The sequence below is a fragment of the Rhinichthys klamathensis genome, unplaced genomic scaffold, assembly GCF_029890125.1.
Source record: "Rhinichthys klamathensis goyatoka isolate OS25496 unplaced genomic scaffold, OSU_Roscu_1.1 h1tg000019l_1, whole genome shotgun sequence".
NCBI classification, from domain to species: domain Eukaryota; kingdom Metazoa; phylum Chordata; class Actinopteri; order Cypriniformes; family Leuciscidae; genus Rhinichthys; species Rhinichthys klamathensis.
Window position 1 is genome coordinate 7,370,580 of NW_026606570.1, and position 26,592 is coordinate 7,397,171.

The following is a 26,592-nucleotide window of genomic DNA, read 5'->3' on the forward strand; positions in this document are numbered from 1 at the left end:
TAGATTAATGGGATCTAGAGTGGTTCACTGATTCATAAAATTGGACCACACATTGGAAAACAGCCCATTAAATAGCACAGCTCAAGCATATACATTACCTCAGCTTTGAGCCTCTCAATCTCGGTGTCTTGGTCTTCCAGTTGTGTGCGGAGCTGATTGGCTGCCACCTTCTCGGTCTCCACAATCTGCACCAGGTGGATGTACTTCTGCATAAGAACCTCACGCTCAATGATGATGTCAGAGTAGCTGAGATGAAAATGACAGGGTTACTTTATGAGATTTCAGAAGTAGGAGTTTATGTGTGCCAGTGTTCATTTTGCAGGCTTCAACAATAAAAATGGTCAGTTGAGGGAACTGCCACTATCGGCAAATGGTAGTCACTGGAGAGCCAAATTGGTCAAGTGGGTGGAGCTTGACCTAGTACAGCTTCATCTCTGTGGATCTAAGAGGTGGAATTAGGTTTAGGGATTAGGGTTGATGTTAGGGTTTTGGTGTGGTTGGACCTTCTCCAACGATTATGTCCAGAGAGCGGGAGCTGGCCGTCAAGCTCCACCCATTGAGCTTGACGCTCCACGCTATATTTGTTGTCACTCTATCTTCACTTGGTCATGTGTTTTTCCCAACGATACTGTCACATTTAGATTGATTACATATAGATTAGGTTTTGTAAAAATTGCAAGAATGAAGCTGATTTTTTTTTGGGGGGGGGGGGGGGGGGGTTGAAAATGATAAACAGCTTACCAAACCAAAGTGTGTTTATGACATTATTGCTGTTTTGGATTTAAATTATAGCTTTAAATTATAAATTCCATATATAACTGGAAATAAAATAAAAATATTTGTTGTAACTTTTTAAAATGGGAAAAAAGAAAAATGTTTAAAAATAAATAAAAATTAGATTAAAATAACAAAAAAATTGTATTTAAAAAAATGCAAAAAACCCCCCCAAAAAACAAACATTTGATGTTTTAGGGCCTATGTACAGATGTGTTTATGGTGTACTGTCTCTTTGATTGTCCATGATTTACTTCGAGTTACATTTAAGTGAACAATGTCAGCCTGTTTGTCCAATGTGGCCTGTCCAGATGTTCACAGGCACATCTGCCCATGGGTAACCCAATAATCCGTTAGATTCAGCCCATCACCCCAGTGACGCAATACAAATGTACACTGTGCGAGGCTTGAGTATAAATCTGTATAGGGAGTATAAATCTCTGGTGTGAGTGCTTTAAATCTCAGAGGGTTGTGTCTCTGCAGAATATCATGTGTGTTCGTGTGTGTGTGTGTGTGTGTGTGTGTGTGTGTGTGTGTGTGTGTGTGTGTGTGTGTGTGTGTGTGTGTCTGTCTGTCTGTGCATAAGTTGCTAACAACAACACACCTTTATCATAACATCATAAATTAGTCTCAACCCCCCCTGCGTCAATAAGTCTATTGTTAACAATTACAAAATTGCCAAGTACAGCAATCAATAATATGGATAAATAAAAGAAAGAAAGAAGCTTAAATAAAGAAATAAAGGACATGAAGGGGGAGATAAAATCAATAAAATAAGAATTTATTTAAAAAAAAACTTAACCCCACAAACTAACAGAAAACTGTTCCGCTAGACTTATACTTGCAAAATGAACTAAGTTACTCAGAAGTTTTTACCTTCCTAAAAACAACCTTATCTTGCCTAGAGCACTAAGTGAGACAAGACTGGTGCGCCCTCAAAAACCAAGAAAATGAGTACAAGACGTTTCTGGCAACAGTGTTTACAGTCTGAAATTACAGTTTAATATTTAGCCTTGCTCTAAGGCAGATCTGAGATAAAACAAATAAAGCAGTTTAAGCTTTCTTTAGAGATTTGTCTCTTGGAGATGAGATATAAAACTTTTTTATCTTAGGCTGCATGTCTGAGCACCAAGGAAAGAGGAATAACAGTGCTGTCAACCTCAGTGCGGCTTATTTGTTGCTGTGCTGCTCTGTAGTGACAAGGATAAATGCACAATGCGCTTGAGTGACTTAACCCGCTCTGATGTGTCTCTTTCTTATTATGATGATTTTATTCTTTCAGCCTGAGAGCAAAGCTTCTTTAGCGCTGCAAAATATTATCCTTGACTGAGCAGAATTAATATATATATATATATATATATATATATACACACACACTGCCACACTAGTACCTAGCCTGCAGGATGGCCTCCACCCATTCATCACAGTCTGACTCCTCCTCCGTCCGCAGTTCCAGAGGTTTCTGTCCATCATGCCCAAAGATGACAAGGAAATAATGCTGAAACAATAGACAGATGGAAACACATTAAGAAGTTAGCAGACCTATAAAAGCCTGTGTGTGTTTTGAATTACTGAACTTCAATCTGTACTAAAGGCACTTTCCCCAAATGAGCTTTGGTGTCCCATTTTAAAACATTAGAGGCACAGCTTGTATGTTGTTGTTGTTGTTTTTTTGTCATAAACTATTATCTAACATAAAAGTAACTTAGCATTGCTAAGCTGTTTTAAACTAAACAAATGTCTGTGTTCTGTCTACTTAAAATGGTATAGGTTCCACTTTTTTTCGATAATCCACTGTGGACATTCAACATAAGTAACTTTGCATGTCAACTAACTCTCATTAGAGCATTAGTAGACAGTTATGTTAAAGGTTAGGTGTTAGGGTTCGGAATAGTAGAATAAGTTGACTTGTAGTTGCCAAGTTACTTATAGTCTGTTGGGGGACCATCCAAATAAAGTGTGATCATGTGATCAGATATTAAGCAGACAGTCTACTGTCTCTATATTAGAATACTCTGCATTAGAATACTCTAATGAGAGTTTGTTGACAATGTAGATGTACATCGCAAAGTTAGTTAGTAGAATATCTATAGTGGACTATCGAGATAAAGTGTTACCATATGGTAATTTTGGCCTTTCTCACCTAAGATGAATTAACTGTATCCAATAAGTCAAACAACAATGTTATAATCTTGACATCCTTTTGTAATTTTTACTTTACTTTATTTTAAATTTCCCACATTTTTGCACATCCCTCTTAGTATCCAGTTTTACCCTTCTAAAAATATATGTGTTCAGTGCATTTGTCAAACTCAACCTTCATCTTTTTTTACCAAGTTATTTTAAGAAACATCTATCTGATTTAATTTCATTTAATAAATTTATTTATTTATTTTGCTAAAAAATGCAGGGTTGAAAAAAAAAAGAATAGTAAATAAATCAGCTCATATATTAGTTTAACCTCCTCCTGAGGTCAAACTAACTGGCCAGTTTTAGACATTATTTTGTATCTTATGTGTGTCTAAAATATATTGAATAAAATTGTGCTGTGCCGACCCAAAGCAAAACAACATCCACAAAAAGCCTGCATTTGCATATTATTAACAGAGCACCTGCTCTTTATTACAAACTCATAGAAACATCAACGCCAGCACACAGATACTGACAAGCACTGTGAAATAAAATGGGAACAGGGTTATGAGTCTGAGCACTGTGTGGCTTGAGGCCATTGGCAAGGCAAATAAACACATGCAGCCGCTTAACAGCAGGTGCGAGAGGAATTGAATCAGCTATTGTCATAATGACCTGAGGGGAAAATATTGGTTAGCGTGTGTGCGTTCATAGTGATAGTAAGTTGCTTCACAAGCTTTAAAATGTCACATACAGGACAATGAAACTGAAACAGACCACAAAAATGTATTAGTATGGTGTAGTAGGGCCTCCTTTTGTGGCCAATACAGCATCCATTCGCCTTGGGAATGACAGATACAAGTAAGAGGGATTTTGAGCCATTCCTCTTCTGGTGGAGGCAAACGTTTTCTGACTTGCTCCTCCAAACCCCCAAAGTGGCTCGAAAATGTTCAGATGTGGTGTGCAGGCCTTCACTGTGTTCAACTTCACTTTTAGGTTCATCAAACCATTCTGTCACAAGTCTTGCTGTGTGTATTGGTGCATTATCATGCTGATACATGGCACCCCCTTCAGGGTCCAGGTACAATGTTTGAGCCATTGGGTACACTTGATCCTCCAGAATGGTTCGGTAGTCTTTGGCAATGACGCCATCAAGCACAGTAGGGAATGCCGTGACATTGCAGCCCAAACATCACCAAACATCCACCCCTGTGCTTCACTCTGGGCACACGGTCAGGGTATTAAGACTCTTTGGGGCTTCTCCAAACCGTAACTCCCACAGATGTGGGAAAGACAGTGAAGGTGGGCTCGTCAGAAAACAATACATGCTTCGCATTGTCCACAGCCCAAGGTTTGCACTGCTGGCCCCAATGAAACTGACATTTGGCATTGGCACAAGTGGTCAAATGTTTGTCTATAGCAGCCTGGCCATGAATATTGACTCTGTGGAGCTCCAGACAAACAGTTTTGGTGGAAATAGGAGAGTCGAGGTGCACATTTCATTCAGGCAGCTGTGGTTTTATGCTTTTTGGATACAATCCGGGTTAATACCTGGACATCCCTTTCAGACAGCTTCCTCTTGCATCAACAGTTGCTCCTGTTGAATGTGGTTCGTCCTACATGGTGGTATGCCGACATTACCCTCGATAACATAGCCCACACCACAAAGACTTGGTGTCCTGACCACAGATGCACCAGCGAGACACGCACCAACAATTTGTCTCTTTTGAAATCTGATACGTCTCCCATTATGTTGTGTGGATTCGAATATTGTATGTACAGTATAGCTGTGCAATTGCTCTGCTAATTCAACCTTCTTACTCTGATGGAATGTAAAATCAGTGAAGATATCTAAGTGACACCCCCAACATTTTATTGCAGATTCATTGTGTTTCTACACTTAGAGCCAAGTATAGGAAGTAACACAAATATAACTAATATGTATTTTTTTTTAAAGTCAAGGTGAATAAAGAAATGAGTGGGGGAATGTACTAAAACAAATAAATAAACAAATCAAAAATAGAATAGAATAGAAAAAAGTGTGTACATTCAATCAGATTCAAAGCTCCTTAACGCCAGGGTCTGGACTCATTCTTGTACCAAATAATAAACAACAACATCAAAGTAAAAAGCAACTAGGTTCTTGTTTAGTAGTGGAGTGAACTATTACTGCAATCTTGTGTATCCATACCAACTGGTGCTGCTACAAAGCCAAATTATTAATGAAATATCAATTGCTTCGAGGCAGCCAAACTTCTCTTTAAGCATTACTAGCCAAACCCTGACATCTCCTTAAAAACAAAAAAACGAAGAAGTGAGGGTTGGCCTTTTGCAGACAGTGAAATTCACCATCACTTATTCTAACGGTATTTAACTGACACTGAGAGAAACTAACCACAGCCTAAATGCATGAAAGCTGATCATTTCCATCCCTTGGTGCCTGATTAGCATACACTTAGAATCCAGTGGGAAAATAAGCCTAAGATACAGAAGATACGTATCGTTATGCATATAAATGCAATTTGCTAATGCAAAGGTTGAGGGGTCAGAAAGCAGAAAATATTGCATTTGTTTGCGTATCTGACGTTTACATTTATTTCACATCCAGCCGACACTAATGAAACAAGCTTCTACAGCTGGTCATGCAACAAGAAACACAGCAAGCTCCACTCGTTGCTCCTTGAGTTACCACTGGATTCGCGAGGAGACGACAAAATACAGCGCAAATATTTGAGTCAGTTTGAGATAGCCATGTATATGTCAGTGATATAAAAAACTGCTTGTGTGTCAGCCTGTTTACACATTCGTCCATTATATGCATGTACACATTTATAAGCGTAAAACTGCAGTTGAAGCCAAGTTCAAGGGATTAAACGTTCAGCGTTTTCTAGTACAGACAGGCATGAGAGGCCTTATGTAACCCTCCCTCGATCTATTTACAGTCTCCCAGGATGACTGGATGTCCTCCTGCACTCCTCTCTTGGCGTTTAAGTTGCATGTAAACAGAAGGATAAAATCAGCACCAGGTATTCTTATGATTTCCCGATACATACTCAAAACCGAGATAGCTTTGTAAACTATTGGTAAACAGCAGAACTTACTTAAATATCCAAATATACCCATGGACCCTTTTCACAGACACTAACGTATTTCCACAGAAATCTAGTTTTTGTTTTATATTTTCTTTTCTTTTTTAAGTACATTTATAACACTATAGTTGGTGTTTTCTTATACCTTGGCATTCATTTTTAGAAAACTAGTTAACGCTGCTTTGTGGATGTTTCTAATACAACAGCTGAGGGAGTGACAGTATCTTTCTCTCTTCTGACTAATGTAATCAATCTCTCTATATTTTTCCTCTTTTGTAATAGAAACCCTAATGTGGAAGTTTTCTTTTGCTATGGGGGCAAATGGGAATGCAAAAATGATATTTGTTGTAGTTTCCATTCACCACCATTGAAGTTTACCTAACTATGATGACCTCCAATAATCAGAAACCATGACAACAAACTAGGGCATAATCAGTAACCTATGGCAAAAAGAAAAGCAGGAAAATGGGGAGTAGAGGAAGCAGGAACAAAACACAGAGAATCAATGACATACAAACTAAAAGTCCATTAAACAGAACATCTGACACGTGTTAACTGATATAGTTAACTAATGTAAACAAATGAAACCTTAAAAGTGTTACCGAACATCAAAAGCTAAACAGCTGAAGAACTCCCAAGCAATGGACTAAAGAGTCTGTAAGCAGCCTTGTTGATAGGATGAGATAAAAACAAAGTCAAAACAAATACACAGACATCATAGTTAATACAGAACACAATATTACATCTTTGCAATCATAAGCCCTGGAGCATCTTTTAAATGGTCTATTGCAAGGCTCTTGTATACTGATACATCCTGCAATAAAAGGAAGCAAGTCATTTGCTCAAACTCTTAACATTTACTACAGAAGGCAATCAGATTTTTCACAAAAAGAAGATTTAGAAATGAAATCAACTTCTGTAAATGACAACACAAAAGCATAATTATTATTATTATTATTTTAATTAGCATTTAACAGCAATAGATATTTAGTACATAAATGCAATGGAAAAAAAACACTAATAAGTGCATAACACAAGTTTGTCATTTTTAAAGGTGAAAAGAATGAAAATAAAAGGTATACTGGAAAAATAATCTTTGCAGATATACATTGAAAAGATCACCATTTATTTAGCATTAGGGGTTTATGAATTCATGTTTTATAAGTTATATAGGAGTGTCATTTTCATTTTGCATTTTGTAAAGAAAATACAGTATTTTTTTTATTAAATAATAATTGAAAAAAATATATATATTTACTTTGTTATACTACATAGAGCCAAATATTCTCTTTGAACAAAAGAAATGAAAATAGAGTGGAGAAACAGCCCACACTGATAATGACCTAGTAAACTAAATCATCGGCGCTCTCCCCCTTTACACGCATGAGCTCATTTCAATGCAGCTGCGAATGGACCGGTGACCCTTCCACTATGCCGGTCTTTCCCCCAGTAATGGTCTGACTGAAATACTTCCTAACCTATTTCCTCACACAAATCATACATTTTTGAAATGCTGTTGCCCTGCATTCACAAAGCCATGCCCTGAAGTGCTGAATTAAATGAAGTGTGTCTATTCTGGGCAGAGCACTTTGTAACATCTGGACCAATCAGACACAAAAATTATTCATTATATTTAATAAATAATCCAACAAACTCACTCAAAGTTCTGTGAAACTTCCCCCAAAACTAACATCAAAAATGAAGCCAACACTGGCAGAACCCATTGTCCTGTTACAGGACACTTTAAGACTGATAAGAGAGTTTACGACCCCAAAAAAAGGAATGTGCAGAGGGCTGTTACACTCACTTAATTCTTACTGAGAAAGACAAATAAACCCTGTATATTCCATATATATAACCACTTGAGAAATGTATAAATATGTATCTAATTTTCCCATCTCATGATTTTCCTTTTATAAGGTTTAACCAACGTTTTCTTGTAAACTCTAATGGGTTAATGTTTCAGACTTTGCATACTATCGTTAACCAAAAACATGTGTAGCATGTTTAGTCTCTATAAACTCCAATCTTTGTCCCCCATTTACATTACATTTTGCTAACTTTATGACGCATTAGTATTATAAGAATCTTGAAGATTCTTTTTTTAAACACCCAATGAAATTAAATATTCAAATGCCCTGCTAGAAAACAAAGGGCCGTAAAAACTCCCTCCAAAGAGACAGCTCCGTATTGGCTCACGCACCTCCAGAGGGTGTGACATCTTCACGCTTTAAAAATCACTGATCACAAGATTAGTTCTCTTGTCCTCTTAGCCTCTTGCGCTCTTAGCCTCTTGCTCTCTTACTCTCTTGGTCCTTCCTGAGAAGTCCTAATGTGAAGATGATACTGAACTAGAAGTCCCCAAGGACTCCCAAGCTTGTGCCAGGCTGCGGCCTCGTCTTTCCATTTACCAAAGATCCTCTGACTCCCACTGGTTCTCTCTCATCAAGACCACATCAGCAAAGATCAACTGGAGCCTCAACAAATTGCATCAGGACAGTTTAATTCAAATGGGTGAGACATGCAAGTATCAAACTTAGTCTCATTATTTAATTCATTAAGTATCCTTACCCCTTTTTAAGAAGGGTGTGTTAGAACTAAACTGATGGTTTGCTCAGGCTGTTGATCTGCTGAACTTCAAACAATGCTATAACTTCTCGCTTTCCTGTATTCTGCTTCAGCTCTCTTTCCCTTGTGTATGTTAGAGTAGTTTAAATGTTTAGTCAAGTTAATAAAATCTTGTTCATGTCCCACGTAAAGTTGTCCGTGTCTCAATCTCATATCTGGAGTCACTAATGATAGATCTTGATTACTTGCTCTTAGTAGTACTTAGTAAAAAAGACATTTCCCATGCCCCGGAAATGTACATTTCTATTAATTAATTAATAACCAATATTGAGTGTTCACGGGATTGAACCGAGTAATTGGTTAATGTAGCTACATCAAGTTAACCCAATTAACTGATCCAAATATTCACAAGAAAGTCGGACCGAGCGTTGTTAAATGGAACGGTAGCTTACGGAGAATTGTTCTTGTCTTGTAGCAACTGTGACAGGTGCCGTTGATGAGCGGTAGCAGTTTGTATAGGACCTTTTTTGAAAATTATAGTCAACTGTTTGAAAATAAAACAGGGTTCACCACACTGCATAAAAATGATATAATCATTAAGTTACGACAACATTGGTTTTTACATTGTTTTCCCTCATCAAAATAAGTTAAGCAATTTTCAAAGTTATACAAGATTCAACTAATTCTTTAAGTCATTTTACTGTAATTGAAGTTGAAATGACTTAAATATCCAAGTTGATTGTACTTAATTTAAGGCACCAACTTCTTTTACAGTGCATGGTCCATTTCTGTGTATAATAAGGAGTATACACTATCTATAAAATGACAGATTGGTAAGATATGTGTTGACATTTTAATGGCTTTCAAGTAAAAAACAAACAAACATTTGTATCGAATTTGCTGAATAGAAAATTCCACCAATCAGAGAGTCGTAACAAGCAAAAATCGAGTCGGTCTCCCCCTACACTCTCAAAATATTTAAACATTTCAATACATATGCATATTTTGCAATAAACTTAAAAACTATGGAAAAATATAAAACTACTCATTTAAAAACAATATATTGCAATTCGATAATGCTGTTCGCAATGCCTCATAGGATTGTAGTTCTTTCCCTCACCAAAGCCGTTACACAGTCTTGTACCTTTGTATTTTTGTCCAATTTTCAAACGCTTTTTTGCTTCAAATCGAAGTCTGTAATGTTATGATTCACCCCATAGGTGGTTGACTTGGTTTCTGGCTCATGACACTTGAAGACTTTTTTGAAACCCCTATGGGAGAAATTAATGGAAAAAGCACTTCCGGAACCAACACTGCTGAAAAGGTGGACAGGCACTGTTGCCCTCTAGTGAGAGACCAGCCTTCATCGAGCCGCTGTGAAGCATTCATTCTTTGAAGGATGCAGCCTCTGAATTGGGACGCAGCTTTAGTATGATCTTGTTCGACTCATAGGAGACAATGCCGCCGCATTAGTGCCCAAGGCCAACACAAACCAACAGGCCTGGTGAGCAGGGGTAAAGGTCCAGCCCAACACCTCTAAATCTAGTCGCACCGAACACTCCACCAATACACAAATTCCTCTCTGCATGTATCCTCAATAGTAATTTGCTCTGGCAATCTGCCAAGCCAGAAGGGAAAAGCAGAGCGGGTGGGTGAGAGAGACAGAACCTCTTGCATAACATTTCTTAACAAGTGTCAAGCATATTTTTAAACCGTCACTTCACATAACAAATTCTGTTTCCATGACAACCCAGTGCTCTGCGCAAGAGCAGCGTTCAATAATGCTTTTTGCACTGCATTCATTACTACAGTTTTATTTGTTCAGCGCCTTGCCAATCTTCATTTAAACCTCCTCATCTATTACACTGAAAGCAGTTAGAAAATGTGTTTGGCTCAGCCGTTTGCAAAATAATATTTGCAGTGATCTCAGCACTGTAAATGACAATACTATGTTGAAAAAAGGGGGATTTTGCTGGTTTGATCTGGTTTAAACTGTTTTAAGCCTGTCAGCCAGCTGGTTTTTCCACTCAAAACCCTTTTAAAACCAACGAAACAGAGCAGCTTGAGCCTTACCGGGCTGGAAGACCACCCTGGGTGGTTTAAGAAGGGCGAATATTTGTCTCGATTAGCAGCACTTGTTTGTTTTATGCATTTCTCTCATTGGGCGAACGGCGAAGAGATGGAGTTTTCAGCTTTGCTGTTGGTTTTTCAGGAAAAGTGTTGATGTTCGCCGTCTGGATGAAATAGATGACGCTTTCTGCTCTCACTCCTGCTGGGTGCTTACTGAAACTGTTTACAATCATGCAGTTTGGGTCTGCGCTATGTCTGTAGTTCTCTTTGCAGCTACAGCCAGATATAAAACAATCAATCACAAAGCAATATTTGCTGTTGTCACAATACACCTTTGTGGTTTGTTAGGTTGATCGCTCACACCTAAGGCGGGTATTGTAAATGAAATGGTCACAGATAATAGTTTCGATGTACTTTGCCTTACTGAAACCTGGCTTGAACCAAATGATTATTTCGGTCTAAATGAGTCTACTCCACCAGGATACTGTTATAAGCATGAGCCCCGTCTGATCGGTCGTGGCGGCGGTGTTGCAACAATCTATAGAGATATTCTAAAGGTTTAATTCGTTTGAAGTACTTGTGCTAAATGTTACGCTCTTAGATGTAAGAAAGAAATCCCTATTATCTCTAGCCTTGGCTACTGTATATAGACCTCCAGGGCCCTATGCTGATTTACTAAAAGAGTTTGCAGACTTTCTCTCAGATCTATTGGTCAATGTCAATAAAGCAATAATTGTTGGAGATTTTAACATACACGTAGATAACACAAATGATGCGTTAGGGACTGCGTTTACAGATTTATTAAACTCCTTTGGGGTCAAGCAAAAAGTCAGTGGTCCCACTCATCATCTAAATCATACACTAGATTTAATTATATCATATGGAACCAATCCAACCGATATAGATGTTATACCGGAAAGCGATGATGTCACTGATCATTACATAGTAACTTGCATAATACGTACTGCTGAAATTTGTCATGTTGCGCCACGTTATCGACCAGGCAGAACAATTCTTCCACCTAAGATTCTCAAATAGCTTACCTGATCTATCTCAGCTGCTCAGTGAATAATCATATGATCATAAAATACTCTTGGATCGACTACAAAACTACACTGGTGTTCAGGGACAGGTATTAAGCTGGTTTAGATCGTACTTATCAGACCGTTACCATTTTGTCTGTTTAAAAGGGGAAAAATCGAAGATAACGTCAGTAGACTATGGAGTGTCGCAAGGATCGGTGTTAGGCCCTCTGCTATTCTCAATATATATGCTGCCACTTGGTAATATTATAAAACATGGAATTAATTTCCACTGTTATGCTGATGACACTCAATTACATATTTCATCACGACCAGATGAAAACACTAACTATCTAAAGTGACAGAGTGTCTTAAAGATAAAAAAATGCTGTATGACGCGTAATTTCCTGCTATTAAATTCAGATAAAACGGAGGTATTACTTATTGGTCCAAAAAACTACCCACAAAACCTCTTACAATACAACTTTAATATAGAAGGATTTCCTGTTACTTTATCCACTACAGTAAAAGACCTGGGTGTTATACTAGACCGCAACTTGTCTTTCGAAAATCATATTTCATATGTTACAAGAACAGCCTTTTTCCACCTTAGAAACGTTGCTAAGCTACGTAACATGCTATCTGTTTCTGATGCAGAAAAGTTAGTTCATGCATTCATGACCCTGAGACTAGATTACTGTAATGCTTTATTAGCTGGTTGTCCTGCATCCTCAATAAACAAGCTACAGTTAGTGCAAAATGCAGCTGCTAGAGTTCTTACTAGGTCAAGAAAATATGATCATATAACATCAATTTTATCATCTCTACACTGGTTACCTATTAAGTTCCGTATCAATTACAAAGTACTTCTACTGACCTATAAAGCCCTAAATGGTCTAGCTCCTGTGTATTTAATGGACCTTCTATCGCCCTACAATCCATCGCGTTCTTTAAGATCACTAAATTCGAGGCTTCTGGTCATTCCTAGGATATCCAAGTCCACTAAAGGAGGGAGGGCGTTCTCACATTTAGCTCCGAAGCTCTGGAATAGCCTTCCTGATATTGTTCGAGGCTCAGACTTGCCGTCCCAGTTTAAAACTAGATTAAAGACGCATCTCGTTAGCCAAGCATTCATATAATGCTTACCTTTTATACTACTGCTGAATCAGATTGAATGCATTAATATTATGAACAGCAGCTATGCTAATTATTTCCCATCTGCTTTTCTGCTGTTATCTCGGGACGCTAGTCCCGAGGTAAATAGCGTTCGTCAGCTCCAGTTTGTATCCAGCCTCTCACGGAGACTTCAGATGCCCCAACACCTGCGATGAGACGACTCGACGCCTGTGAAGAGACGACTCGACGCCTGTGAAGAGACGACTCGACGCCGGCGATATGTTATGCCCTAAATTAATACATGATTTACTAACTGTATTTTTTCTATGTACATTTCTGAAATGCACTTTCTGTAAAGCTGCTTTGAAACAATATGTATTGTGAAAAGCGCTATACAAATAAATTTGAATTGAATTGAATTTGTTTGTGACGGGCGGATCCCATTAAAACAAATGGAGCGGGCCCTGCTTTTTCCTCATGGTGAAAGTGCACTATTTCTTCTTTTATGGAATCTATTGTAATATAGCACCTCAGTTATTTCAAGACATGCACGTAATATTAACCACAGAGAATAAAGTGGACTGTCAATAATATTCTGGAGTTTTGAAGAAATGGCATAGCAACAGCTAAACCCAGCCTAAGGAAAACTGGTCTTCTGGCCTGGCCATGCTGGTTTGGCTGGTCTTTTATGTTGGTCTTAGAGGGGTTTTGGCTACTTGACAGCTGGGAGACCAGCTTGCAGATCAGCTAAACCAGCCTAAACCAGCTAAGACTAGCAAACCAAGTATGCGAGAGGTGCGTAGTGAAAGCGAAGCTTGATTTCACAAGACTTGCTTTCCCAGAGGAGGTTGGAGAAATTTGTGTTTCGCAGACGTACTTGAGATTTTAATCCCATCTGAATCTGCCAACTTTGTGTTTTTCCTCACACAACCTCTGTAACAATTCCAGAGTAAATTGACCACTGCTTTTCGGCAGACTCGGTGGTCGTCTGAGAAATCCAATCCCGTTCGAATGCAATAGCCTTTGATTGCTGATCCCAACAATTCTCCTCATGTGTTTTCGACTAACCTGACCTGCCATTTGCACACTAATCTTCTGCATGTTGCACCTTTCAATATGGACGTTATCTGATGAAAAAGTAAAATAATATAAATATCAAATTAAGGAAAGTCAAATAGCGAAAACTTCTAAGACTGGCCATTTTAATAGCATCGGGTTAGATATGAATAGATTTTTCTGCTCAGTTACATGGCTTTATTATAAGCAGACACTCATCAGAAACTCATGAAACTCATGTGAAATTTATTTAAATAAGGTTTATAATATATTAAAATTAAATTAAAAATAATTCATTAAAATATGTCATGCAAAACCATCATTAGACCTTTTATAATAATAACACTCTCCCACCTCTGTAATTAACACAGAGATGTTAGTCCTGTCCAAATCTGTGCATAAAAAGAGTTGTAACTCATAAGTCGCTCAAAAAACTGGAGAGTCTGTGTTTTTTCTCTGATATTACATCACAAGTGTAATATATTAAAAGGCTAAAATTAGTGTTTCAATAAGCGTGAAACGTTTCTCCAAAATACTGTTTTATTTATTTTTTTAATAGCAGTATTTAAACAGATTAAAAAATCTGAAATGTTATTCATGATATAGAAAAACAACAACAACTGAATAAGAGAAACTTTACACTGTTCCGGGCAATCGAAGAGGGGGAAATGGAAAACCCAGAGTGGAGTTGGAGTGGAGTAATTACAAAACACTTTCAGCAAGAGGAGAAATTGCAGTCCCTCCACCTCTCTCATGTACTGTGCAGAAAAACACCTCAGGCTGGTGTAAGCTGTTATTTTCTGCAGGGTGCACCACACAAGAATCCTTTCAATTGTATCATTTTAATTATGAATTGTTCCCCTTTCTCTAGCTTCTAAAAAACTTTTTTGCTCATTCTTCAAAGCCATAATCGCACAATTAACACTCAATAATATTAACTGCTCAATTCAATTGCAAATTTACATTAATTAAAAAAAAAAAAAAAAAAAAAAAACGCTTCAGTGCGCCGACGCACTGGCGAACGTTAAGAGGTTAAAATTATTGAAGGCCAGTCAATTGTTTAATGATTTTTTTTTTTTTTTTGCAATAACCATCAAAAAATGTGTCATTCTCTGTCTGTGCATCCTACAACCCAATTTCTTGAACAAAAGTATAAAAAATGAATGAATGAAGAAATTACTTCAATTAAAAACAAGGTGCTAGGTCTTTTTATTGCAAACATGAAAACTATTTCAAATGTTAACAAAGTGATTGGCCAGTCAGAGTTAATTCTGACTTGTCAATCATTCTGTGGTATAATATTTTTGAATGACTGCTGAATAAATATTTATGGAAAATAGCCATGTCGTAAATAACTGTTATGGACTAATATTATATTCATACATGTATAATATTATAATATTATATTTCCACCATGACAAACTTTTTTGCACCTTTTGTGCACACATAGCATCATCTAAAATTCAGTGTCTTATAAAAATGAATTTAAAAATAAAACACTTGGCAGTGATTGGGAATGGAGTCACGGCAAAACAGTAACCGAGGAAGTATTCATGAACCTTTTTCCTTTTTCCGTGAACCTTGAGAGTAAGAGTGTTATAACTGAGTGTTGATTGTGTGGGAGAATGTGTGGATTGGATTGATTTGTTCTCACTCACAAAAATATTACAAGCAAAAACATTTTCTTAAAAGGAGAAGTGTGTACTTTCTGTTTTTAGCCTTTATACAATGCAGATTGTTTCAAATCAGCTTTACAATGATCGACAGGAAAATATTGATTCAATGATGCTAACAGAATTCAATTCTGCTGTAAAGCAGCTCTAAAAAGATAACAGTAAACAGTCATTATTCAGTTGAAATCATTTTAGTGTTGATTTAGTTTGGTTCGTTAACTGTGTAAAGTTCATCAATTATGGAATGAGTTCAATTCATCTATAAAGCAGCTCTGGAATGAAAAGAGCGATGTCATCGTCCAGCTCATTTCAGTTCTCATTAAGTTTGGAAATTAAGTTATTAATGTTATCCCAAAAAACTTACAGTATGTTGTCATAACTTATTGATCATGTAATTTTTTAGAGTGCACAATCTTATGGATTCTAAAGATTTGGATTACAGCGCACAAATAAATTCCATTACTTTTGTGAATTTATGTCCCATTTTTGGTGTATTTTATGGTTCTATTGTCAGTCACAGCATAGGACTATATTGAGAAAACTGTCAATATAGAGTTAACTTTTGCACGGCAAACAAAGTATTACATGATTATCAATGGTTAAAACAATTAAAGAAATGTTATTCATTTTAAAAGTGTAGTCTTGTTTAATATTATGTAATCCTTTGAAACAAGTTTGCAGCAAAAGTCACAGAACAGAGCAAAATGTTACAATTTCATATAAAGGAAATGAGTAAACTGTGTTTAATAAATGCGACTGAAAATGTCATTGATAAGACAATTGAATACAATAAAATTCCACATACATTAATGCTACAATTTTAATGTTCATAAATAAGGATTTGTGCATTTGTACGTCAGTAAAGTTGTTCATACATAAATAATTTACATTTTAGTGCTTTCAATACGTCAATATTGTGTTTAATTCTCTATGACGTCTATGTAAATGTACGTGCGGTAGAGCCACACAAAATACATACGAATACTCATGGTATCATGTTGGATATAAACTCTCAATTGCAAGTTATAAAGTTCAAATTGTGAGATAAAGAGTTACAATTACCTTTTTCTGTTTTTTATTTCATGGTGGAAACAAGCTTTCACAATTAAAGGGATACTCCACCCAAAAATGAAAATTCTGTCATTTACTCACCCTCAAGTTGTTGCAAACCTGTATGAGTTTCTTTCTTCTGCTGAACACAAAGGAAGATATTTTGAAGAACGATTGGAACCAAACAGTTGCCTGGCACCATTGACTTAGTAGAAAAGAAAAATACTATGGAAGTCCTGGTCCCAAAGTTCCAATCGTTCTTCCTTTGTGTTCAGCAGAAGAAAGAAACTCATACAGGTTTGCAACAACTTGAGGGTGAGTAAATGATGACAGAATTTTCATTTTTGGGTGGAGTATCCCTTTAAGACATTAGATGTCATCCTGAAAGCACTGCCACATGACCAGTGCCAACCTTACATTTCTTCAAAAACTGCTCTTAGATTTATTTATTTATTAAAAACCTGCATTAAAACACAACCGCAATAACACAAAGCAACAAAACAGCAGGCTTCACGTCCTGAAACAGGGGGGGGGGATGGGGGGGGACTGTCATTTTAAAGCTTCCCAGATCTCATTTCTGAAGCCAAACATCAAAGCTAAACTAGGGAATAAGTTTTCACATCTCTCCCCTAAATCTAGTGAAAAATATAACATTTCGAGCTGAAAGATTTCCTCACAGGACGCTTTGTAATGAGGAACACAGGGACCAAATAAATTTCACTGAGAAAATACTGTAATCTAATGCTGAAACGCATCAGTATAATTGGAAAATGATCTTGTTCTTCCGATGGTAATGGTAATGATAATTCTCGAGGCGCCATAGTGTTGGAACTGTCATGGGGCGTGATAAATTTCATACATTAAAAGTGTATGAATTTGAGATCATCTGCTTTTGTGTGAAGATGGATGAGCTTACACAAGATGCTGAGGAAGAAAAGGAATGGTGGTCATGGACCTGGAAATAGCCTCTTAATATGAATAATTAACAGAAGATGTTCAATAATAGCAGCTGCTGCACTATAGATATAATGAAATGTGTTGCAAATTAAAAAGAAATGCTGCCCTGTGTATTGTCACCTGTCTGATGTTCAGTGTCAGCACCAAAGCATCCAGACAAGTGACAATCCACCCGTTCTCTTACTTTTATCTTTGAGGACAACAATTACCCTCTTCCTGAGACTTCCTTGAAATCAGTGTTGTGTCTAGTCTTTTCTATTTGTTCACAGTTAGAAATGTTTACCATATAATACAAGGATACTTGATAAAAACCACTTTGTATTTAGCAGAGGCATTATGCTTATTATGATGTTGTATCAACATCATGTCCAGCTGTGCTTATCCCAGTGGCTGATGGGAACAGCAGGATAACATAATTCTCATTCGGGTGTGAACGGTAATGACACGGCCAGCAGTGATTCTTTAATATTATTAATAACTGCAGTCAAGAGAGCAAATGTGTAATCTAATATCATCATGACTGTAATGGCCATGGCTCAGCATATATCAGTAGATTAGGTGGTTTGGCATTTAGATTGTTTTGTAGGGAACACTGGTTTACAGGTGTTCAAGCTAGCTCTATTGAACCATCGTGAACCATCATTAAACCCATATTGAACCATCTATAGCAAGTTAGGCAGCTAACTTCTAAGACAGCACTGTAACCTCACAGAAACCTCAAAGGTGACTGAATTGAAACAGTCTACACTGCAGAAATGGTCATTTATGTAGACACAAATAATAACGCTCTCATGTGAAGTACACAGGTTTTTCCAATAGAGTCTGGTGTTAGCATGTTGCTAAGCTAACGGCAATACTCTAAACATTACATAGCCTACACAAATAATGCATGACATTGGGTTTTTCTTATTTACTAGGAAGAGATATTTTTATCAACACATTGCAGAATCAAATGGATAGGGTACAACGGGGCTTATGGCGCAACGGGGTAAAAGGCGCATTTGAATTTATTTTCCTCTAAACGGCACAAAAACTTGCCGCAGCACTTTCCAAAACATCCGCTTTTCAAGATGCACATGGAAATTTGCCTGATCCTTTACGCAGCAGCAGCGCAAAGTTGATTCTGTGCTTATTTGATCTAATATTTGATGTTTTTTAAAATGTTAGATTTAAAGCTGCAGTCCGGCATTTTTCCTCTTTGTCGCCATCTCTGTTCGAAATCTGCAATTGCAGTCATTCGCGGAATAATCAACTTTACGTGAGTTGTAGTTCAACACCCTCGACACGGCACAGCGCGGATGAACACAGTGTTTGAGGAGAGTGTGCAGCTGTCAGTCACCGCGCCGATGTGGATATTGTCATTTAAAATCACAGATTATTCTTTTTGGAAGTATGACCAACATAAGAATTTTCACCGGGAAATGTAATCTGAACTAGTAAGAAACATTCACTTTTGTTCTGGTTCTGACATTGCAGTAAATCGCGCTGATTAAATCTAACAATTGCTTATAAATTATCATTTCACGCAAAACCGTGCAAAGTAGCTATACTATGTTCTCAAATTGTTAATGTTAACAACGTCAGCATTGCGTGACTACATCATGTAATGTCCTTCCGATATTATCCTTGTTTTCGCATGGGTCCGGTTGCAGTCTCTTTTTTTCTGTAGCCACTCCGAAGTCCGAACGAAGTCTTTTGCATGTTACAGCGGGTGAGTCTCTAGTTGTCACTGATGATGATCGTCGTTTGAACCTTTAGGGATCCGCCATCAAATTGATAAGTTTAATTATATCAAGTGCTGTGAGAAAAGGCTATAAATCTCCACCTCCAACATCCTCACACGCAATATAGCTTATACTAGCCGAGACTCCTTCTTTATGTGTACAGATGTGACGTAATGACGCAAAGACATGCTTGAATCTCCCGCGGAAATCCACCAGTACCACTAAAATTAAAAACATTATTACAAGCTTACCGTTTTGCATCGAGCTAAGGCAAGCAGATAGTTTTGAACACTGGCTGGTTATGTATTTTATCAAATATGTATTTTGGATAATTTTTAACCCAAAAAAAGCTACGGACAGCAGCTTTAAGTAGCAAATGAGATTCGCTAAAATGAATGAATATATTTTGAGACAAAGGTCTTCTAAATGGTTTTAAACAGTTTTGTTCAAGATAATTAATGCAAAAAATTCTCAATACCGGAAGAATATGTAAAAGTATGATATTTGGGACAAAACGCCCATGCCATCGGGGCAAAAGGCACAATAATCATCATGATAATAAACAGCCAGCTGACTTTTCCTTTTGTTGACATGACGTGTTAGATTCAGATGGTAAATATCACATATTACGTTGGGTGTCCACCTTCGAGATAATCACCTATATTTATAATGAAACCAACAAATTGAATATATGATATGAATCATATCATATAATAAAATATAATTTATTGTTACTACTGTAAATCTATTAAACATTTTTATGAGATCTCCTTCAGTGCTTTCAGAATCTTTACTTTTTAAAATAATTTATATTAACAATTTAATGACAGTATATTTATTGAACATTTTAGTGCAATGTACATTGCCATAGAATTTGAATCTTAGAAGAGCATAATTTTGCAGCTCACTGGGGTTTGGAGCAGAAATATGTCACAGTGTTTTGTTTTTTTAATAAATATGGCATTTGCCAGAAAGAAGAATCATATACTGTTGATTGTTTTGATAAGTCAACAAGAGTCTGGACAAAACAGGCTGGGACAAAAAATAAAAAAATAATGAAAAGAAAGGCATTCTGTCCTTCCTTGCAAATTATAGAGCACAATATCAGCTATATCAGAAACACCTGCTTGTTTTTCCACTCCAACATTTTCCATTTTAGAAAGTATGATCGCTGACCGATTATCTCAGTTGTGTTTATTATATCAGCTCATGCTATAAAAATGTTTTATTGTGCATGTTTTATCTGGGCCCGAACAGAACCATTAAAACAATAAAACAGGTCATAGTGTGAATTGCAGTGCAGTAGATAAGGCCAGACTACTACTTTAACTCTTTTTCCACAACACATCCACCCAATGATCTGCTGGGAATTATGTGGGATTTCCTTACGTATGTATTTCCCCTAATTGGAAAAACAAAAGAATATCAGGTCTATATTAATAAAGATGCAAAACACCTTGATTTGACGCATTTAGGGTGTGTGCTACATTCGTCTTGAAAACATTACTGCCAATTTTGCCAAATTAAATGAACTTTATTGTATCAAACTAATGTTCACTATAAGAGAGCAGCACATACTTGAACTGCATTGATGACGCACAACCTTGAGCTTGCATGTAACCGCTTCAGATTGAACTAAAACCAAAACCAGTTATATAACTTATTTATAAAAGGAAAAATATTGCAATAAAATAGTTCATTTAACAAGACATGAATCATGAATCAGAGATGCTCACTGAATGAAAAATTTGGTCTTTTATATTCAGTAAAAAAAAACAAAAAAAACAAATCGCAGCAATAAAGTCATTTCATTTCAACGGTTCATTTCAATATTTCATCAAAAATATTTACAAAATAATAATAATAATAATCTCAAGATGTCACATAGGCTGTATATCCTCAAGCATAACAACACATCTCAATACATATTACTGTAGTTCTGTACTTAAAGGGTTAGCTCACCCCAAAATGAAAATTCTGTCAGTAATTACTCACCCTCATGTTGTTCCAACCCCGTAAGAATTTCGTTCATCTTCGTAACACAAATTAAGATATTTTTGATTAAATCTGAGAGCTGGATCACTCCTCCATAGGCTTCTAAGGGATTGAAACTTGCCGGCCCAGAAAAGTTCGACATCGTTAAAATAGTCCGAGTGACTACAGTGGCTCAATCTTACGTTTATCAAGCGACGAGAATGCTTTTTGTGCGCAAAAAACAAACAAAAATAACGACTTTATTCAACTATTCATTTCCTTCTCTGTGGCCCTCGAGTTAGTTCACGTAGTGTAACAGCGCAACGCTTCTGTGTTGTACGTCACAAGTAGACTCACTATTGGCCGACGCTGGTCATGTGTGTGATGCGTGTGACGTACAACCAGAAGCGCTGCACAGTTACACTAAGTGAACTAACTCGAGGGCCACAGAAAAGGAAATGAATAGTTGAATAAAGTCGTTACTTTTGTTTGTTTTTTTGCACACAAAAAGAATTCTCGTCGCTTGATAAACTTAAGATTGAGCCACTGTAGTCACTAGGACTATTTTAACGATGTCGAACTTTTCTGGGCCGGCAAGTTTCAATCCCTTAGAAGCCTATGGAGGAGTGATCCAGCTCTCAGATTTAATAAAAAATATCTTAATTTGTGTTACGAAGATGAACGAAAGTCTTACGGGGTTGGAACAACATGAGGGTGAGTAATTACTGACAGAATTTTCATTTTGGGGTGAACTAACCCTTTAATACCAAAGTTCATGGCAGTTTGAAAGACGAATGATGGGATGAAGAGTTTTGTGGCATAAAGGAAATTATGAATCTTCCTCCACAATCTTCACATCAATGACCATAATCCTCCCAGAAGAAAAACAGAAAGAAAGTCCTTCTACAAAAAACAAAAGAAACACTATATGCAACAATTCTGTTCACATATTTGTATGTTTCTTATTAGTATACGTACAATATTCTGTAAACATGTAAATGCAAAAACATTCAGAGATTTAGACTGGTGTCTGTTTGAGCAGCTTAAACTGACTTCATACTGGCACCTATCCCCTTCTTTCATATTTCTATAACTTTTTACCTGATCATTTTACGAGAGCAAACCTACTCATCATGTGCTTTTTTTTTTTGTCTACTGGAAAGATTTATCTACATGTTGTAGTCTATCAGTTGGATTATGCCATTCCAATGCACAGTAAACATAAAAGTCTACTTTCAGAAAAGCGGAGCCGCAGACGTTGTAGGATAAGGATTACATGCAAATGTAAACTTATTGGCGAGTAGAGCTATGAGTATATTTGGAATGAGCCTTTTACGAACACTTCTAACACATAATGTGTAACTCCATCAACAACATTCATAACAGAGATTGGACACACTCACTATGTAAAATGATCAATAATGAATGCGATATCACTGCTGTTAGAGACACAAGCTTAGTGGCTTCAATCTTTCTCATCATCTGTAATAAGACTATAGCAACACAATAATATCAATAACCTAGACGCTGGTTTCTGCCACGGAATAAAACAATGTAAAAGAAAATTGCGTCTTTTTATCTCACAATTCTGACTTTTTTCACACAATAGTGAGTTTATATATCGCAATTCTGACGTTTTTTTCTCACAACTGCGAGATATAAACTAGTAACTGCAAGTAAAAAAGTCAGAATTGCGAAATATAAACTCGCAATCGCAAGAAATTAAGCAATTCTGACATTTTTAATTGCAAGATAAACTCGCAATTCAGACTTTTTTCTCGCAATTGTGAGAGATAAACTTTATATCATGCAATTCGGACTTTAACACGCAAATGTGACTATATAACACAATTCTGGCTTTACAACATGCAAATGTGACTTTATATCACGCAATTCTGACTTTAAAACTTGCAATTGTGAGTGGCGGAAACAAGATTTCATAACCAGCGTAGGGGATTTTTTTTTAATTATCATGTTTAATAAATTATCAGATAACATTTAGCAATAATTTGCAAACTGAACCTAACAGATCACTAGTGAAAGTGAACGATGTAATGTTTTCAAAAACATCAGTAATGTAATATAATGAAACTATGCAAGATGAGTAATACATAATCTGGTCTGAATTGATGAAGCAAGTATTTGAAACTTGAGGCTGTAACAATTTCAAGTGATCAAGCATTTGATCGGAAGCTGTAAGCAAACAAGATTAAGTGGGTCCCAAATTAACTTGTCAAATGACTCGTTCCAAAATCTTACATTTCATAAGCACTCATAAAGATTCAATCCCCTGGTTTCACAGACCAGGTTTAAGCCTAGTCCCGGACTAAAATGCATGTTTGAGCTTTAACTGAAGTAACTTGCACTGACATATCTTAAAATATCTCAGTGCCATTGTTTGTCTCAAGATTCACTAGTAATGTTTTTTTTTATAAGGCACGTTTATTAAAGCTACTTAAATGTCCTAATTGAACTAAGGCCTAATCCTGGTTTAATTTTAGCCTTGTCTGTGAAACCAGGCCAATGGGTTTCAATATAGAACCAGAGTTCTTGACTCAATTTTGACGAACTCTTTATGCCAAAAAATACTTTCATGTTTAACAGGTTATTCCAAATTTTTCTGTTAATTCATAAAATCTAATCAAAATAAAAAATTAATTAAAACAAAGTTAATTAATTACAACTTAAAATGTTCACATGAGAACCCCGAAATTTCTATAAGCACCTGATAGAACCCTTTAAGCATCTAATATAGAACATTTTCTTCTAAAAGTACGATATCAGTGCAGACTCACTATATCAATCTTACCAAAAAAAGAAGCCAAAAGAAAACAATTAAATGGACAGTTCACACGAAAATGAAAATTCTGTATACCTGCATGACCGACTGATTTCTGTGTAACATAAAACAACATTTAAACGTGTCGATCCTGAATGAAAATGGTGACTGTGGCGGTCAAAAAGGACAAAAAGTATAAATAAAATTAGTCCAGGGGCCAGTTGCTTAAACTTAGATACTATGTTAAGACTTGAGAGCTAGGAGTTAGGAGGTAGTCAGTCTTACTTTTCCGATTCAAATTAGACTTATACAATTTTCATGTCACTACTGACTTAAAAGTTAGGACTTGAAGAAAAAAAAATGTATGACTAACATTTAAGACTATCTGCAGTTTGTATGCAAATGGCCCCAGATGTGCTCTATTCTAAGCCTTCTGAAGCCACAAAAATTGCTTTACATATCTGTAACAACAGAAATAGCTGTACAGAACAGACCAAAAGGTAAGCAATTATTCACTCACAATTTTGTATTCTACCTTGACAACCCCTGCACTATAAAAAATACTATAAAGAACATTTTGTGCAATGGAAAGTCTCTATCGACGTTTAAGGTCCTGTTTGGAACCACAGATGCCAAAGAACCTGTAAATTAATTAACAAATAGTCATTTTGGGGTGAACTAACCCTTTTAATAGGGCACATCTAGACACCTAATCACATTACTTTGGCTAAAGGTACAAATGGAGCCCAAGCAAAAGACACATCAACAAAGCAAAAATCCTCATTTTGCGCACAAGAAACTTGCATTATTCCTTTGTCAGCATATATTCCTGTACCTTAAAGTTATAATCTGAGTATCTTCTGAAATTTACACTCAGATGCATCTCTTTGCCCCTCATTCATCAAACTGTCAGCTCAAAGATTATGATTGTTATGAATGAACTACACACAAAGTCCAAGGAACAATGAGCCTTGGGGTAGTCTATGAAATATAACAATAAATAATTGGTATTATCAGCAATTAAGGTGCATGTGACCATCATGAGAACAACAGTAAAGGCTTCACCACTGTATGCATTTTATTGCATTTATACTATACGCACAAAGTCAATTCAATGCACTGAATCAACTACATCCAGCTTTAACCAAACAAAAATCAGCTTCCCTCATACAATACTTACAAATGCAGCATGTTTGTTGTTGCTCTAAGGTGATTATTTATTTAGAAATGAAAAGATTATGATATTGATCCAGGACACGACATTAGCGGGAATACAGTATTTATAATTTATGTCTGTTTCTAAGCACTTCGTGAGCCTCAGAAGTGTTTTATTGTCTCATATAGTTTCTGTGTTGATGTAATTAATCCTTCATAAAGGCAGTTCATACAAAAGGTCTCGTAAAAACAAAAGACCCAAAATCACACCATGCTGTTGTCTGATTGTTCCATAGCCTTTAAGAGTTTAAGGGGCGTCTATTTGCCTTATTTACTATTTTCTGCAAATGCCCAGTCCTCGGAAATCTGGCATTATAAAAAGAGTCTTGGACTTCATAAACAAAAAAAATCAGCCAGTTCACAGGAAGGTTTTCATTGACTATGGAGACATTAGTGTTGGCTTTATGTTTCACATAAGCAGCTGGAAATCTCTACCAACACATTTCTATAAAATCTGTATTTTTTGCTAATCAAAAATAGTACTTTCTATTTTCTTAACTAGTGGGAAATGCATTTTGATCATCAGTTATGGCAGAGCTGAAAACATTTATTTGTAAATGTTTTTAGTTGGATTACATTCCTATTCCACTGGGGTTTTTTCACCCCAAAGGAGTTTCAGTATCCCTATCGACGGCTTCTACACCTGTCTGTACTCTTTATAGACTAGCCCACATTTATTCCTTTGTGTCGTTTTAGTTGTCTGTGGGAGAGAATGTGCATACTGTACTTATATTCAGCCGTGTGGGAGTCTGTGGGTGTGTGATTGAGAGAGGATTTCAAACTGTGTTCTCACAGAGGAAAGAGTTGATACAAACCTGCACTCTATCAACTACATTCACATTGTGAGAGAACTATAGGCCTACATAACATATGTAGATTAAAAGTCATCTCATTTCTGTTTGAACAGGCGTAATATTCAAAGCGATACACGACTGCTGATACTTCACAAATCTTTTTCCGGTTATATATGCCTAAAAGGGTCTACAAAGTATATAAAAGTCTAAAAGGTTTTTAGTACCGCTGGTTTTCCACAAGTTTAATGACATTGTAAGCTAACATGAGATATCATCATTTTGATAAATCAAAGTTCACAGCAGCATAAACAGGCAAAGGAAACAAAACTAAAGACCTGATTACACTCTTAAAATAAAGGTTTTTCTTGTCCACAGCAATGCCATGGAAGAACCATTTTGGGGTTCTCTAAAGAACCTTTCAGTGAACAGGTCGTAAAAGAGCCATTTTTTTGTTGTTGTTTAAAAAATGTTTTAAACAATCTTAATAACCTTTTTTCCCCTATAAAGAACATTTTGTACAATGGACAGGTTCTATGGATGTTAAATGTTCTTCATGGAACCATACATGCCAATAAAGAACCTTTATCTTTAAGAGTGTACA

The 26,592-nt window shown here is 36.5% G+C and overlaps 1 protein-coding gene across 4 annotated transcripts in view; it reads right to left on the minus strand.

Annotated features, from left to right (window-relative positions):
* Positions 1-26,592, minus strand: part of rasgrf2b (Ras protein-specific guanine nucleotide-releasing factor 2b) — a 69,779-nt gene that overhangs the window by 40,615 nt on the left and 2,572 nt on the right. For all 4 annotated transcript variants that reach the window (XM_056237814.1, XM_056237799.1, XM_056237791.1 and 1 more), the window contains exons 2-3: positions 2,166-2,272; positions 99-246 (exon numbers count right to left, since the gene is read on the minus strand). In XM_056237814.1, coding sequence (XP_056093789.1) covers positions 99-246; positions 2,166-2,272 — 255 coding nt within the window. The remainder of the gene's footprint in view (positions 1-98; positions 247-2,165; positions 2,273-26,592) is intronic.